This window comes from Fonsecaea pedrosoi (genome assembly GCF_000835455.1).
Source record: "Fonsecaea pedrosoi CBS 271.37 unplaced genomic scaffold supercont1.1, whole genome shotgun sequence".
Lineage (NCBI taxonomy): Eukaryota > Fungi > Ascomycota > Eurotiomycetes > Chaetothyriales > Herpotrichiellaceae > Fonsecaea > Fonsecaea pedrosoi.
In genome coordinates this window covers 4,051,668-4,068,741 of record NW_013550615.1, presented here as the reverse complement: position 1 = coordinate 4,068,741, position 17,074 = coordinate 4,051,668, and the positions used below count along the sequence as shown (strand labels likewise).

The following is a 17,074-nucleotide window of genomic DNA, read 5'->3' as shown; positions in this document are numbered from 1 at the left end:
AAAACGAAAAGCCCCTTCGCGTCCTTTGACGTGATGAAGAGAAAAAACATAACACACAACACACTCCGTGATTTCAGATCACCCGCACAAACCTCGTCCTCTCTGCTACTCCACTCTGCCACACCAGATTAGCCTTGCCTCGTCGTCTCAAGACACTACTTCTTGCCTTTCCAACAAGGGTTTTATTTTCCACCTCAACAAGATTCAGGCACACTTTGGCTTCAATCAAACATCACCGTCAACTGCTTACCCTACAGGGGTGAACACTAGAGAAATCAAATCACACAGCGCATTTGCGACACGATTTTTTTTCCTTCTTCTCTCTATTCACACAGAGACGTACGATCAGGCAGCAGACCCGACTGTCACGCCCGGTGTCTCCCTTTTATTGACGATGTCCATTGTCACGACATCATATCGTCACATCGTCCCAGCGTGCACACATACACAGTGCTGCCCATTTTTGGAGACAGAACCGGTGTCAGTCATCAAGCGGAGCAGAACTCAAACAGACAAAAAGGTGTGCAAACCTCATTATATAGAGCTTAATTGTCTTTCCCTCCCCCAACGAAAGAGCTTGCAACGTGCTTTGCCAGACAAACAAATTCCAACATTTTCCAGTGCTGAACAATCGGAAAACTTTCACATGTGCGCACACACACACACACACACACGCACACGACCCAAAGGCACGCATCTTCGCATCGATGCATCAGTGCATCATTGTATCATCGTTAGTGGTACCTCTTCTGCCCGACACGTTCGGACAAGGACAATACCACTCCTCTCTGAGGTGGAAGACTGGCCGGCCGGCCTGCTGTACGATGTCAACAACAACAACAACAATAACAAACAGAGCTCACACACGCGACCTGTGACCTGGGCTTTTCTTCATTCGAGCTTCATCTGAGCTTCATCTGGGATCTAGACAAACAAACAAATAACCCAGTTTCGACAACGACAACAGCAACCGAGCCGTCCATCATCATAATCAACACATGGGGCCCCAACCTTCTCAATTTGCCAACCGCTAGATCTCTCGACGTGCATGCCCAAAACAAACCCCTCTCGAAAGGGATAGGCGAGCCTACGAGCGAGGAACTTTGACGGCAGGAGAACGGGGGCAAGCAAGCCAAAAAAGCGAGGGTGGGAGTGTTGATCGAGGACCTTGACCGTTCTTCTGTTTCCTCTTTCTTTATTCTCTTCCCTTTTTCCTCTTTTCCGCCCGAGAGAGGGAGAGAGATGGGGTGAAAGGGAGGAGGAGCAGACAACAATATGGAAGCCCTAAGTGAAGGAAAATCCTGTACCCTAACAAACGAGGTCTTCGTGTTACACTGAGCACAACAACTACCAAAAAAGAATTGTATGGATATCAACCAGACTCTATCTTCTCTTCACTCCCCGTCCGGACCAATTGCTGGCAGCAATAGTCATGTCCTACTAAGTCCTTGATTACCCACCCTGTTTGTTTTTCTCCCCCCCTCCCCTTTCCTTTCCTCCTTAGTGCTCCTGGTTCACCTCTAGCTTAGGCATCCATCTCTTGGGAACTCGGCGTCGAGAAATTCTGCTCGGTCACGCACGGTGTTGCGGCTATGCAACAGCGCCCAACCTGTTTGTTTTCGCGCACGCCCTGTTCCGGGCCTCGAATTCGGGTCATGAATAGGGCCGCAGGTTCTTTCTGCAGGTAGTGACGGATCCTCAGCCTTGCAACCGTCCTGAACAGCCTCCTTGTAAGTCGCTGGTTGGCTCAGGCACAGGCTAGTTGGCATGTACAGACACCCCCTTCGCACACCGCCTTTTCCCAGCGCCCGATTTGTATGCGAACGCCCGACCACGTCAACTTTTGGCAGAAATCCACAGAAGCTGGAGTGATGACGGACTTGGGAATGAACCACCTGACAGACAGACAAGACAGACGAACAAGCAAACAGACAGAACGTGCCGTCCCGTTTGCGCATCTCGCGTCAATGAAAGGCAAGACTAGGCCGGGCCGACCCATGCGTTGTTCGCCCATGCCTGATTCGCTCTTCGGCTCCCCCAAAACATGGGCTTCTCAATCAGGCAATTCCCGCAGTTCCCAGTGACAAAATGTTGAAGAGAGAGAAAAAAAAAGAGGAGAGGGCTCCACCTGTTCGCACCACAGTTCGCATCTGTTCCCGGGGCGGGAAAGCTAAATTAACGCGCCCAATCAATGCAATGCCTTATCTCAACCTCAGCCCTGCACTTGAAAGAGGCGCTGAGAACTGGTACTCGTGTTATATAGCAGCGCATAGAGTTTGGGAGGTGGTGACCCACGTTGGTGAGGCGATGAGAAGGAAATGACGCTGGCTCGGAGTAATGGGGGGCAAGGGGGGAGCGCCGATGAAGTGTAGCCACTCCATCGAGACCGGTCTAGCGGATGCTAAGGATTGGAGTCGGGTCAGTGAGCAAGTATGGACTCGTTATTGGTATCACTAATTATTAGGCAGTTCGTCCGAGAATGAGATTTAGCCCTGCAAATCGCTTACATTGCCTTTGTGAAAAGCCGAAGACCAGCAAAAACCTCTGCTGCTCAGATCACCCCAACCGCTACGAGTTTTGCGTCCCATGGTTTCTTCGACTCTACTTGTAGTTTTGGACAATATTGCCAGAGACTTAGCATCCTCGCCATGCTGCTCGATGATTTCATTACCACAATTTACTTCGTCAAGACTGGTCCCGGCACCTGACGCTTTATCTCACCCCACAGTCAACGACCGCAGTGCGAATGCTAAAGATTACGGTGCCTTGAGGTTTGGGCACGTATACCAAGTATGATGAAAGAACCCAAGGTAAAGATGGCATTCGAGGAATACGGACCAGTGGTCAAAGTCGTTTGCACAGGAGAGAAACAAAAAACACCAATTGCTTTGCCATTGCTAACTAAAAGAGTGGCTGTGTCCAGAGTCCGTTCTCGTGGCAGGATCGATGCAGGCTCTCGCTTCCCACACGGGCTGTGTACCATCATCATCATCATCTCATCATTATTGCAGAAAAAGAAAGGCACCATGAGCATTTCTCGCCAAAGCCACAGGTCCGTTGTCCACCCATGAATCATTCCTGGCCTCTGCCGCAACTCGTCGAACCCGTCACGCGTCCAGCTCGTTTTCGTTGCGTCTCGAACCCGTCGTCCTAGCACGAATTCCCATTAGAATTTCCCACAAAGACGACCAGAACAGCTGCAAAGGCAGAAGACGCCACGAAACACTCGGCTCGTTTGGGTTTGGCAACCAATGAGAACACTGTGGAAAAGAGAAGAGTGCACGCTATAATAACCGCCATCCTCGTCATGGAATCATCCAGGAGATATATTCCCACAGCGGCAATGGTTGGGAGCACCGAGGCTAAAATGGTCGACAGAGTGTCGATGGCGTTGGTGATATAGCTGTCAGGATAGTTGATGATGTGTTTGTGTTTTCCTGCACCTGCCCACGCCTCGGTCACCGAGAGGGGGTCATGGAGTCTGTGGCCTATGTGTTTGTGGTAGACAGATTTCACCATCTTATCGATGAATCTTGAGAGAGCGTCTCTATCAGTGTACAATCCGGCCACCGATGTCAGGTCCTTAATGTTTTCCTCGTCCCATGTCTCGTACTCATGAGCTGTGAGAAACAGTTCTCCACAGCCGTCTGGCTCTTTACAGCCCTTTGGCTCTTTACAGCCGTCCCGCTTCTCGAGCAACTCGTGAAGCGTGGCCAAGTCGGACTTGTTCACAGGAGCCAGTCGACAGAGGGAGGCAAATTGCAGAAGGGCAGTGTCTGGTAGGTAAGCACCAAGGATGTCAACACAAATTCTTCCCGAGACGGGCCACGGATGGAGACGCTAAGGGGGAGGTTTACGCACTGTACTCCTTGAGCAGCTTTCGCATCTCGAGAGTTCTGGTCCACTGAAGACCAGTACGAGGATGCTCGTGTGGGCCTTTCAGAGCCGAGATGTCGTACTCGAACTCTTTTCTCAGCGGGTCGCCGGAGTTGCGGTCGTCCCTGATGGCTACCAGCAGGTCATGCTCCAAATTCACAATCTCAGCCTGTTGGCAGAGCAAGTCCCTGGCATTCAAGATGAGAAACCTTCGGAAGATGCAAAGCTCCTGATAAGAGCCCATCAGACCTGCAAGCTCATTGTAGCCGTCCATTTTCGTTGCCTCCATGTTGGACCGTACTTGAGATAGAAGGGTGATATCCTACAACAACAGCCCTGATCGGAGGCAGACATGGGAAGAGCGCAGCGCAGAGGTGCAGAATGAGGCTCACGACACCCCTTCACCGCATGCAGTGCTGAGTTGGCAATCCGGCTGCATGGTGTGCCCAAACCACGGAGCAGACCAGTGACAGAGGCTGATGGGTCATAGTGTCACAGACTACTTGCTGCAGCCTGCGACGAATGAGTTGCGACCAGAGAAAGAGACAGGAGCAGCAGGGAGGGTTCAGGGTTAGGAGCCAGCCATCCGCGAACCCCAGACACTCTCAGATGGCGGTTTGCTGCGACCACCAATGGCAGCTTTCCGACCCAGGTAAAGGCGGCAGCACATGGCTGCGTGATAGCTGTGACGGTGTTGGGGTTGCGAGAGTGGTTTGCTCAACTGACTTCAGGGGAAGGAGATGGGGGGCCTCCGAGACAAACATCTCCAAAAAGCATAAAAAGCAGCCCACGTTGCTCACGGCGAACACTCTCTTTCTTTTCTTCGCTCGATCTTTCTTTCTCACGTTTCTTGTGACCATTCCTTTTCCGACCCACGAAGAATCGCCCTCGGATTGGGGGGCGCCAATTTGATCCGCAGGCGAGGCTAATACACCGAGAACACACCTGATTGACTGTTTCCGGCAGTTCGCTACTGAAAGAAGCCTTACCCGTAACAGCACCAACCCCGACCATGCCCACATATTTGAACAGTCCGACATCCATCTTCGACTTTCTCTTCGATCCTCCCTGTCTGTTTGTATCTTGACAAGTCCTGGGACAAGGAAAAAACCCCCGAAGATCTGCAGAAATCCTGCCTTTCCGAGTGGAAAGTTGATGGCAAACCGCCAACCGTGACAAAGTGGATCATACGGGGAGCTGTTCAAGGCGGGTGAAGTTCGGGCGAATTTGGTGGTACAGAAAGAAATCATGGCTCTGTCAACCACATCAATGGCCTACCAGCCCAGGAAGAATCTTCGAACGACTTCGGGCAGAGACCCAGCAGCATCTCGACGGCGCGGAATGAATGTCCGAAATACTCGAGTTCTTCTGACGGGTGCGATATCTGTCTGGTCGGAGAGGGAAACATGCGTTGGATGGCATGCTCGTGCACGGCTTCGGATCAGCTGACTGCCACCTGATGAGCCTGAATGTTGCCGTGCAACCCCCACGGACCGTCGTTTCAGACTTGAGGAAGCTGCTGGTGGGCTGCCCTACTTGTGCACTGGTGGATCGCTCTTTCGCAAAGCAGGTAAGGATCAAGGAGCTAGCAGGGTTCCACCAACGCCTACGAGTTCTCCTCACGCCGTGAAGTCGTTCCACGCGACCAAACGCGTCTGCTATCACGCACGCTACGCCGAGATCAACACATTCGCGAGCCTTGGACACGACGCCGCAACAGTCTTACAAAACTCAATGCCAGAGCACCAGAGCACCGACGACACGGTTCAGCGGTCTTTGAATCACATGACGAAGCCACCCCTGACTTGTGCGGACATCTGTGAATTTGGGTCTGCCTGACACTCGACCGCCGAGTCCGCCTGAAGCGACAAGCCCAAAGGCCTGGACTCCTCCGCCTGCAGTATCCCTGTAAGGGGCTATTCATCTGCGCAGGATATTCTTCCCCATGAACACACAATCCTGTGGCTTTCCCAGCAGTCTTCGAGGTTGGAGATGGAGGCAATGTATCCAAGTTTACCCCCTTCAGCGCGCTTCTGCACTAATCTCGGCGCCGTCCAAGGGTCACCACAGAGCTCAGATCCGTGAATAAACACGAGTGGGCTTTGGTGGTGCTTTACGAGGTACCGAGTACCGCTAACCCGGTACATGGGTCAGAATCGCAGTCGTTGAAGCCCGCCCCCCTTTTTCTTTTGTTGTGATGTCTATTGCACGTGCACCTTTCTTTCCTCCTGTGTCCTCGTGCTGTAACTGCTTGTCGAAAGCTCGTCAATATCACTCTTTGATTCGTTTCTTTGGAATCCTTTTGGAGGGGGAAAGCTAAGATCTCTTTCATTTCTCTCCTTCCCTACGAGAACGATTGGCGTCCAACCTGTGACCATCTTCCAAAAAAAAAAAAAACCGTCACACTCATGGCTGTGAATATCCACTTCCACTGCAGCCAAAGCAGCCAGCCAGCGGTCACCGTGAATATCTTTCCTCCCAATCATGAAAACGATCAACGAACGCCCACGCAGCTGCCCACACAGTTGATTTTCGACATGCATCGTCCTGATGACCCTCCCCAAAGACACGGCGTCAGAGAAAATTCCCACCCTCCCTCGCTGCCACCACCAACCGAGAGTGACATTAATGCCACCACAAAAACTCCAGGGGGTGTTAGAGGTGTGTTGAAACGAGGTCTTACATCTGCAAAATGGAAGCAATGGCATAAAGGAGATCCCCGTCTGAGCTTGAAAAGGCGTTTGATGGGCGGAATTTTCTACCAATCACAAGTGAAAAGGACGGTCGATAGACGTGGTGGTGGCTGCAGCAGGGAGAATAGGTCCCACAAGGCTGCAGGGCAAAATTTCAGAGGTAGTGGTCAGGTTTCTTCTGCCTGTCCTCCAAAATCGAGCGACTGCTGCTTCCCTGCGTCGAATCGTCAACAACCCACACCGGAGAGCGATGGTGTGGATGGTGCAGGTCCCAACTGTGTTGTTCCAGCCGTACTCCCTGTGCGAGAACCATTGATTGCGGGCAACAACCCCCGGGTGCGTGAGTACAGAAGCCTCGAGCTGATTGTGCAGATGCGCAATGGCAAGGTAGATTACTTCTTCGCGACCATGGACACCGGCGCCGACCTCAACATGATGACTGCGACTGCGGCGGCTGAGCTGGGGTATGAGCCCGGCGCGGAAAAGAGGGGCACGATTGTAGGAGGCATCGAAGAGCATGTAGCTGTCTCGATGGGGACGGTCCAGATCCCGTTCTGGCTCCGGTGTGATAGCAATCAACGATCGGCCGAGTTCCACATTGTGCATGACCTTGCTGGCCACCGAGCACTCCTGAGTGTGCAGCTGACCATGAAGCTGGGTCATCTTCCTCGACCTCAATGTGAGGCATGCGACAATGCTGTGCTCGGCAGCGCCTCGTCCTGACCGGTGTAAGGAGGATGGAAACTCCTATCCTGGTGGAGGGCGCCTGTTCTGTTCTTGTTCGACTGTCTGGGTCAGTGACGTGGCAAGGGAGGGCGGAGGAGCCAAAAAACTGTTGAAAAAAAAAGGAAGGCTTCAAACGGGGCGTTTTGGGCTCGCTGTACAAATGAGGAGTGAACGTAGAAATAGATAGACTTCTGATTCGAAAAAGGGTTCTCACCGATACTTTTTGTATGAGACTCCCCAGACACATGACGGCCGCATCTATTGGCTGACATCTCCCTGCTTCAAGGCCATACAGACCAATGGTGCCCAGAACCCGACCTCCCTTGGAGGGTAAAGGGCTTAATTGCCTTTGCTGCGAGGCGTGGTCGTGGCTGAATAGACCTGGTAGTGTTAGGCACGTATGATGACCACCTGCACAGCACTTTGGTGCCTTGGTGCATCAATCTGCTCCCGTGCGCACAACTGGATGGATGTGTCCGTAGAGGTCCATCTTCTGGTTGCCTTGTCCCTATGGAGTTCTTGTTTCCCTGCAGCAGCGGTCAAACGAAAGGGGGGTGCTCAGCCTCAAGAGCAGTTTCTATAGATCCCCTATAATTGCTGCTAGCCGCCACTCGACTGCATGTGAAAGAGGAAGGGGGAAAAAGCCAAACAGATTGAATAGTCCCCACCATGGATACACCAGGAATACCAGCTGAAAACCGTGAGAGTATTCTCAAAGACGATGGCGAACAGCAGCAGCAGCAGCAGCGAGAGTACCCTTTCGAGAATCGTGAGGACGTCATGATCGTCAACAGTGTCGGGAAGTGGCAATCTCTGCTTGCATCGGTAGATTGTGACCTGCCTCGTCACCGAATCGATCTGGGGACCTTGAGACGAGTCTACGGCCACCAAGTGACGTTCACTCCAGATGAACACTCTCACCCGGGTTTCCCTGGCAGCTGCATCGGCACGATCACGTTGAGATGCAATTCGAAGGACAGTCCCGATGGCTTCAAGGGGGAATTCTGCATAGTTAGCAGCGACGACCGGGGTGTGATCCTGACCAGGTCATTGAGACAACGTCCTTGGCAGAACGCCCTCCCTGTCGCAAACAAGAGTGACCTGAGCACCAAAGGTAAGCTTCCAGCTCACTCTCGTTGTGGTTCTTGCTTGCTTGCTGTTTTGGGGATCCGCTTCCACCGTTACTTACACTTGTGGAACAGAAAAACAGCGACAGAAGGAAGAGGCCAAAAAAGAGGCCAAGCGGAGAGAGAAGGAGAAGAGCAAGAAGAAAGAAGAGGACCGGCACGAGAAGGACAAAAAGATAAGAGGAGAGTCTTCGAAGTAGCCACCCGTATCCTGAGAGGGATGGCAGACATACCCTTCCTTTTTCTTTTTCTTTTGCGTGGGTGCTGGGACTCTTTTTGGAGGATGGGAAGAGGCCAGAGGAGGGGGGAGGAGGGATAGAAAAGGCAAACCAGGTTTTTATGACTATTTCTTCTTCTTCTTTCTTACACGACGGGGTTGTAATGCCCTGGGAGCATCAAGAGCGTAATATGGGGAGTAAGAACTCCCGGTCAACATGGCGGTGAGGAGAAAAGAAGACTATGGCTCTTCTCTTTTTGTTTGGGAAGTCACGTGTCGCTAGTTCTCAGTCGATTCGCAGGAATAACAAGAGCAAATTTCCTTTACAATGATTCAATATGTCAGGTCATTCAAAGAGAAGGGGGGGGGGGGGGGGGGAACACAATGAATGCGCTCCTGTGACAAGAGAAAGAAGGCTTTGCGCCTTCCCAGGGGTTTTCAGCCTCGCTGCCTCGTCACATTTTCTCGGGTCCACAATTGAAATTAAGCAAAAGAGGCAGTTCCCGCGGCTTCCCGCTTCCGCGTCCAACTTTCCAACTGCCAGAAGCTAATAATCGATGGGTTGAACAATGGTCTGGTCTCGCTTTGATATCGAACGTGAGTGCGCGCACAGGGGGGAGGGGAGTCCCTTTTTAGGGAGGGGGGCTGACTGACTGAATGATTGACCGACCTATTCGTCCCAGGGGCCAGAAGAAGTCGCTCATCCTCATCCTCATCCTCATCTTGTCCCAGGTGCCTGCCCACACAACTACCGAAATAAGGGTCCCGGATCAACATGCCCAAGTGTGCTCTCTCCGGGGGACCTTCAGGCCCTACGCATGCTGGGCCCTTGCACCTGGATGTAACCCCAGAACTTACACCCTGGAGGTTATTTTCCGTGCCGTGATTGATACCTTCCTCTCTACCGGGTACCACGACACGAACCCAATAGTAAGCTTGTATAGGCTTCCCCCCTCCCCGCAAAACCCCCCCTTGGAGTGTCCAAAACGCTGCTCATCTTTTTCTTTCGCAACACCCAGAACTCTAGATGGTCAGAGAAACTCCATAAGATGTGCATCCGTGATTACAGGGTCTCTTTGGGCCAGCTCTTCTTTTTGGGTGCTCCGTTTGCCCCCAAAAGAGAGAGGATTGGATTTGTATCGTTAGAAGGTTGAGTAGGTCTGGTGTAGGACAAGAGACACGCTCTACCGACCGTCTGGACCTTGTAACATCCCCCCACCAAAGAGATAAAAAGTTGGATGGGAGGACGAAAGAAAGGCCTGGAATAGATGTGTGTCGAAGGCGGTCATAGATATACCGCTTGAAACTTGGGAAGGACGTGGCGATGGCAGTGGCAGCAGAGATTGAAAACGATGATGAAAGTGAATCTCTACCAATACAGAAGCTTATGAAGTTCTATCCATCTGCAACTGTCCTCGTCAGAAGAGCAAGAAAAACCTCTCTAGCACTCCCTTTGCTGGGACTGATGGAGAATCTGACAAGAGCAGAGGAGAGTAGAGCAACAAGCAAGAAAGATTGTCCAAAACTTCCTGTGTCCAAACTAAAATCCACCTCTTTACCACCACCACCACCACCTCTTCCTCTTCTTGTTTTTGGTGTCGACACAACCCCTCAAAATACCCTCTCTTCAACACTTTCAGTCTGTGTTGTTCTCGATAAAAACAATTAGCACAGCGGTGAAGGTAGCCGTGGCGACAAACGAATCGATCCTGCGTGGCACCCCGACGCAAGCCAGCGCGAGGCTGAAGAGGAAGCTCAACCCGACGATGAGGCCCAGGCGCTTGGACTCGCTGTCGACAAAGAACAAGACGACGGCCGAGAGCGTCACGAAGATGGGCGCGAGGATCGTGGTGACGCCGGTGACGACTCTCGCAATGAGTGATCGTGGGTACTGGCCCAGCTTGCTCGGCACGGCCGGTGCCCAATCCTCATCGACGGGTTTTGGGGGAGAGAGTTTGTGGCCAAAGTACTTGTGCCAGACATCTGTGATGCACCACTCCAGCCACGACGAGAGCGGGTCTCTGTCCTCCTGCCGATCCGTCAGGGATGTGAGATCGTACTGCTTTTTCTCGCTCCAGATCCGCTGCTCGCGGCCGCGGAGGAACCTGTTGCCCCCTTGCGCGCTCATTTGGGCCTCTCGGAGGCGCTTGAGGCTGGGTTCGTGGACGGGAGGGAGGTGGCCGAGCTGGCGGTTTTGGAGGAGCAATTCATCTTTTGAGCCGCAAGACAACAGCTCCCAGAAAAAAAGTCAGCAGGACCCGAGCAAAAAACATACAGGGAAAAGTAGTTTGATTTGAAACGGGGGATCAACAAAAACCACATGCTGTAGTTTGGGAGGAGACGGCAAATCTCTCGCATCAACTCCCTCTGTAATGTTGAACCCTCGGTCTCGCCATTGGATCTCAGCATGGCATCGAAGCTGTACGAGAATTGCCTTCGTTCCGGGTCGAGGGAGTTCTGGTCATGTTTGATCAAGGAGACGAGACGACCCTCCTTCTGATTTAGTTCACTCTGGAGCAACAACAGGGCGCGGTAGTTTAGGATGGTGAATTTCCGGAAAATGACAGCTTCGGGGTTGGTAGCCATGTCTGAGCACATAGCGTCGTACCCATTCATGTTGAACTCTTATCGTTGAGCAAACGGTATACACGGGCGAGACATGGCCGCAGAGGAGCCCGTTGAATATGAGGGCCGCCATCACATCAGGGGCACAGCCGGGTTACAGTTGGCAGAGTCAGCCTCATTGTTCTCCTGTGCTGTTCCCTGAATGTTGCTGCCCGACATGATGCAGACATTGCCCAAGATGGATTGCAGGCCAAGGACGAGGGTAGAGTGAGGGAGGAAGAGGCAGCTGACAAGGACAAAGGAGCCGGTGTCCGAGCGGGCCAAGCAAAGTTCATGTAAGACAAGCCGTTGTGGGTGGACTTGTTACAGTCGAGAGGATCGCAGCACGAACCAAGTGTTCGCATGAAGACGCCCCGACTGCATGCAAATAGTGGCCTAGAGGGTGCATTGGCTGCATGTCTGCAAGTCAAATTCAAAGACCATTGTGCCATCGCTTGGTTAGTGGTACACCATCCAGAGCGAGTGTGTTGTTTGATAGGGCGGGATGCACGCGATGATCGTGATTGAACAATGACTCTGCAGACGCCACGCTCAGAGGTCCAGGGATGTTCCCTACTGAGTGGTAGAAGCACTGGCAGCATATAAGAGGTCGGCTCGTCCCATTGCGTCTCCCTCCCGTAACCTTGCTCAAAACTTTTTTCTCCCCTACCCTCCACCTCGAACCCACACTGGACCACTGTCGGATACTGCCCTTTTCAATATCTTTCACCTCTGTGCCGTTGCATCGACCATGTGGACCAATTGAGCCGGGGCTTTTCCTCTCCAGCAGCAATTCCTGCAGGCCGCGGCGCTTAACCGCACCGCTAGTTTTCGATGATTGGACACATTCTTCGCCTAACAGCTCGGATTGGGGCTTGACAGCTCGGGCTCAGCGAGGAAGCCGAGAAAAGGCACACGCGAGCCCGGTCGAGTCGACTTCAATTTCGGCGAGACAAGTAGGATTGCCTGAGTTTTAAGTAAGGAGCAGATATGCATTGCCGGTTCCCCTATATCTTCTGTTTTCTGTCTTTGGGGATTGTAACCTTTTTTTTTTTTTTTTTCTTAAAGTTTTCAAGTCGCAGAAAGAGAAGCAAGGTCGAGTCAGATGCAATTCACGTGACGCACATCGGGGACATGGCAAAACCCGTCAATATCATATGCATCTCGAAAATGCAAATCACACCGCAACGAAGACTTCAAGTGAGCTGCATGGTGTCGCATCGACCCGGACAGCATACGAAGGCCCGTCCCTTGTGTTCGTGCGTCTGGTCAAACGACCGAGAAACTGGTCACCGAGTCAATCTCACGCTGCGATATGGTGTGCATCCGAGGGCCATCATAAGTTCACCAAGATCTGTTTGATGAAATTCCTTTCGACCTCTTACCTGTTGTGCTGGATGCGCGGTCATCTTTCTGCTCATCATTGCGGCAATGGATGTTGACTCTCGCTGACTTTTTGTTTCGAGGTAGGAAGAACAGTTGTGGCCTATCAACAACACCTAACGTTGGCCCCAACGGGCTAATCTCACGCTAAACAGCACACCGTCGGCAGCGCGACTGGGACCCAGTAACCTCTGGGGTCCGATGGAGCCCTGGATCATGGGTCCCAGGCCCTAGGCACTAAGCCCAGCCCTGGCAATCGTGTTGGGGCTTGTCATGAAATGTCCTCGCGAGTTGCGACGTCCTCAGAGACCAGCAGCGACATGTTACGAACACTTTGCAAAGCACCTGGACAGACTCCTGTGCTCCTTTTCCACCATGAGACTTTCCACCGCGGCAGGGTTTCTTGTCTCCGTTGGAACCAAAGCCTTTGCTATGGGCTCACACATGCCTTTCCCCTGAATCCGAACCTGGACCATGGGGTTTGGAGTACAATGCGTTTGTTGTGTGGTGAGGGTTTACTGATGGCCCTCTACGCCCGCCTGCATGACACGGTCAGACCAGCGGTGCTGTTTCTCTCCCGCGCAGCTCTTAGGCACTGGGGGAGCCAACCCGTCGCCCTCGCTCCGCCGGGCCTCCCCCATTCCGGTGCAGCGACGACTACTTCCCTGTTGACCTGCTCAACAAGGCTCCTACTTGTGTCTCTTCCCTCGGCCGTCCCATTCATTGGTTGTGTGGTGGGCCATCCAGCCAGCCAGCCAGCCAATTCTGGCAGTCTGCTAACCGTCTTTTCGGATTTTCTGCTGCGCACATTTGCCCTCGCTCTTTTTGGTGGCCACCTTGTCGTATGCCATAATTGCGAACTTGTATTCTCGCTTCTTCATCGTACCGCTTCTATGTTCGAGTTTCTCTCCCCTCTTTGCACACTCTTCTTCAACGTGATTTGCACTGCAAAGAAGGCCAGATTGGATTGGCCACGCCTCTTGAATCTACCTCCCTCGTTTCCAAATCACCTCGCTCGACCTTGATACCCGTACCCTGGCCCCCTCGGAAAAGGAAGGAAAGGGAATCATCAGCCCCCCTTTACAGAGCCGCTCTCATTGTCCACGGGCACACGCGAAGACTCCTTCAACCGACACAAAGAATTTCCACACACACAGAAAAAAGGGGGAACAAGTTGCGTCCACCAAACTCCTCTCTCCAATGTCCTACAGCGGGTTCTATCAAGATACAGGAGAAGACCAGAAAGGGATACCAGCCTACATACAAAATGAAAATACCAGAGAGCGTTGTGATGCTATCGGATTGCAACCTGACGACCTTAGAGTATTGTCGCGAATAACTGAGCAATTATGTCGTTCTTCGGGTTGTAAACAACCAATCAGTGTGGATGAAGTATTGGAATGGATCTCAAATAGGATCATGGAAGAGACTTGCGGCAAGCCACAACAAGGAATGGCTGCATATCAGGAGGTTGTGAGCGACTTATCCTGCCGGCGCAATTACAACAGCCACACCGATGCTGAATCTTCGTGTACAGCCTCTTCAGTCGTGTCTGCGGAGAATCTATACCGTGTGGCCTCCGAGGCGCAGACGCGTGTCAAGCAGGAATTCGAGCCTGCAACCATCCCTGCGTCTGCCGCGAGTGCTAGCGCTACCAGCTTCGCTTTGCACTCTCATCAACTCTTGGGCTGGAAGACCAGTGAGGATCAACCCCGGGTACCACTTTTCTGCATCAACGCGCAAGGATGGGACTGTCCCTTGACTACGCTGCTGGACACAGGAGCCAATGTCACAGTGGCCCGATTTTCGGTTGCGCAGCGTGGAAATATGCGCATTTTCCCGCTGGATCGCCCTGTGCCGCTGCTCAAGTTCGACGGGGAAGAGAAATCCAGTCACCAATATGCGTGGGTTCTTCTGCGTATGCAGTGTAGACCACATAGACCTCGGTGGGCCAGGGTTTATCTCCTGGAAGACAAATATCTCCCCTTTGCTGATGCTCATTTGGGCTACCGAAATGCTGTAGAGCTCGGGCTGCAAGTCTGTTTGAGGGAGGATTGACAGAGCGATGCCAGAGATAACCGGTCAAGGAGGATATCCACTGACAGAGTGCCATCTTTGCATCTTGGACATAGCCTCAGCCTCATTCTTTCGTGAATTCGCAGGGGTCGGCTCCAGTTGATTTCTGGTTCAGTGCACACCATCAGAAAGCGAGAACGCTCCAATAAAAGGATTAACTCAAGACTTTGCCCTCACCGACAATATCTGCCTAGATTTTCACTGTCCATAGCTGGCCGCAGAATGGGCCCCCCTTCTTTTGAAAGTGAAGGACGAAAAGACCTTGTGATGGTCAATGGACAAGGATGGTTGACCGCTTCGAACAGCTCATTGATGCCTAAGGTCAACAGCCAGGGCACGTGCATACGTGAGAGCTACGTGCCCGAATCCTGTCTCGAGTCGCATCGCGCCCTGCTGCCGAGCAATCTGTAGTTGAGCAGGGCTTTTTACTGAGTGGCTGCATTGTTGGAGGAAAAGCCGATGTTGTGCTGTCCACCTTGGAAATGGAGGCAGGCGGTGACGGAAGAGAGGGGCCTGGGGTATATAAAGACTGACGGACCTGTGTTTGTGTTGTCAAATCTCTCTTCTTCATATTTCAGCCATCCTTTCCAAGAGTTCCATATTGATTGGTGCAGAGTCTTGCACAGACCGTTCTCAGATCATGAATTACTTTTTTTCCAATGACGCTGGTAGTCTTCAAGACGAGCCCATTCTAGAAGTCTACGCGCGCTCTCAGGGGAACAGAGGACTTCGGCCATTGCCAGTGGTGCGTGACGAGAATGCCGACTGCTGCACCATCACGTCTGCTCTTTACAACACCTACCGATTGGACTTGACTTCGTACCCACCGGAGGATGACTATCCATGCCATCACGCATCCCACAGCGCAAGAGTCGGGCTGTACCTCAACCGAGGTATGATCACATACCCGGTCGCCTTCTGTGTACTTGAGGGCAGCGAGATGGTCGCAGTCATGACTGGAAAAGAAAGCTGCTGGTCAAAGCAGGTGACAGGCAACCGCATAGCCGCCATTGTCTCGTTGAGGTCCAAAGGTGAGCAGCCGATTGGACATGTCCTCATGGAAATGACCCATAATAATGTTTTCCCTAGAAGAATTAGAAGAGTTGGAGCGCAAGCAGGCAGCAGACTTTGAGATAATGTTGAGAGAATGTGAAGAAGAGAGCCAGCGTGAGGCAGCAGAGTTTCGGGCCATGGACGAGAGAGACGCGGCGCTCCAACGGCAACGTCAACAAGCTCAGCAGGCTCAGGCTCAACAATCTCAGGCTCAGCGGGCTCAGGCTCAACAAGCTCAGGCTCAGCAAACCCAAGCTCACCGGCGTGCGCAGTAGACAGCCCGTTGTGACGGGTGCGATAACTGCTGAAGGAGGATCAAGCGATGTTGCGGTGTGCTTTGGTGCTTGGACCAAACCGGCGACTTGGCCATTCCATGCGTATCTGATTTTTTTTCTTTCTTCGAGCCAGAAATAGGCTGGAGTCTCCTGGCAAAATTGCGTGTTGTATCGTGAGGGATACCACCTCTAGCAGGTATTCGTCTCTGTCGAATACCTCTCCTAGGAGCCTCGTCTACTTTGAATCGGAATGTCCTTGTTTTCTGTTTTTTGCCCTTCTCCTTGTACACCGCCCATGCGAGCCCTTGGGACCCGACTCGTCTGCACATCCCATGTATGTATGTACGTACAGACAGGTATTTGTGTAGGTAGGTAGGCCTTGAAAGGGGGCGGTCAGCCTCGTCAACCGTCAACGCTGATTGATTCGATTCAGCTTGGAACGGAGACGGTCGAAAGGTCGGATTGGATTTCGGGAGCTCGAGATGGTGTGGAGATTTGGGAGGGTGTCGAGCCAAGTCGATTCGATTCGGCGAAAAACAAAACCCCACACAACATGGGCCCTCGTTGTCGTACTTCATACACTTGAGAGCGATCTTGATAGGTATGGCGAGCTGTAGAGTATTAGATGCCTGATTAGATGATTGACGACGAAGAAGACGACGGAGAGGATGATGGGAAGTTAAAACGGAAGGTGTAGAGGAGACTCGAGGTGCAAGTGTGAGTGAGTGTGAGAGAGACACAAACACAGACAGAAGGAGAAAGAAAGGCAGGCAGGCAGGCAGGCAGTCAATCAGTCAGTCAATGTCGCCGCAGTTTGACGAGTGCCATATATTTTGTCCCTTATCCCCTTATACTTGACTTCTCCTTATGTTGTCAATCATACTCTTTTTCTTTCGGGCCGTGATGAGATATGCACGCTAATCATCATATCACAAAAGTCTCTCGACAGAGTATGATTGACGGTGAAAAAAAATTCTCGAGGGTATCAACCATATACTTTTCTTCACACAGACAGAACAGATTCATTTCTCCAGATAACCAGGA

The 17,074-nt window shown here is 52.2% G+C and overlaps 6 protein-coding genes across 6 annotated transcripts; 4 read left to right on the top strand and 2 right to left on the bottom strand.

Moving 5' to 3' along the window:
- Nucleotides 1–3,150: 3,150 nt before the first annotated feature.
- On the bottom strand, nucleotides 3,151–4,165 carry Z517_01481 (uncharacterized protein; the record flags this gene model as incomplete). Its single annotated transcript, XM_013434441.1, has 2 exons — nucleotides 3,151–3,776; nucleotides 3,862–4,165. 2 exons carry the CDS (start codon nucleotides 4,163–4,165, stop codon nucleotides 3,151–3,153), a joined length of 930 nt encoding a protein of 309 aa, XP_013289895.1.
- Nucleotides 4,166–6,284: 2,119 nt separating this feature from the next.
- Nucleotides 6,285–7,292, top strand: Z517_01480 (uncharacterized protein; the record flags this gene model as incomplete). The annotated part of the gene is made up of 1 exon (XM_013434440.1): nucleotides 6,285–7,292. The coding sequence occupies one exon, from the start codon at nucleotides 6,285–6,287 to the stop codon at nucleotides 7,290–7,292; it is 1,008 nt and encodes a 335-aa protein (XP_013289894.1).
- A 672-nt stretch (nucleotides 7,293–7,964) lies between these two features.
- On the top strand, nucleotides 7,965–8,622 carry Z517_01479 (uncharacterized protein; the record flags this gene model as incomplete). The annotated part of the gene is made up of 2 exons (XM_013434439.1): nucleotides 7,965–8,409; nucleotides 8,498–8,622. 2 exons carry the CDS (start codon nucleotides 7,965–7,967, stop codon nucleotides 8,620–8,622), a joined length of 570 nt encoding a protein of 189 aa, XP_013289893.1.
- Nucleotides 8,623–10,275: 1,653 nt separating this feature from the next.
- Z517_01478 (uncharacterized protein) lies at nucleotides 10,276–11,255 on the bottom strand (the record flags this gene model as incomplete). The annotated part of the gene is made up of 2 exons (XM_013434438.1): nucleotides 10,276–10,850; nucleotides 11,021–11,255. 2 exons carry the CDS (start codon nucleotides 11,253–11,255, stop codon nucleotides 10,276–10,278), a joined length of 810 nt encoding a protein of 269 aa, XP_013289892.1.
- A 2,823-nt stretch (nucleotides 11,256–14,078) lies between these two features.
- Nucleotides 14,079–14,684, top strand: Z517_01477 (uncharacterized protein; the record flags this gene model as incomplete). Its single annotated transcript, XM_013434437.1, has 1 exon — nucleotides 14,079–14,684. One exon carries the CDS (start codon nucleotides 14,079–14,081, stop codon nucleotides 14,682–14,684), a length of 606 nt encoding a protein of 201 aa, XP_013289891.1.
- A 658-nt stretch (nucleotides 14,685–15,342) lies between these two features.
- Nucleotides 15,343–16,030, top strand: Z517_01476 (uncharacterized protein; the record flags this gene model as incomplete). The annotated part of the gene is made up of 2 exons (XM_013434436.1): nucleotides 15,343–15,733; nucleotides 15,792–16,030. The coding sequence occupies 2 exons, from the start codon at nucleotides 15,343–15,345 to the stop codon at nucleotides 16,028–16,030; spliced, it is 630 nt and encodes a 209-aa protein (XP_013289890.1).
- Between the last annotated feature and the right edge of the window lie 1,044 nt (nucleotides 16,031–17,074).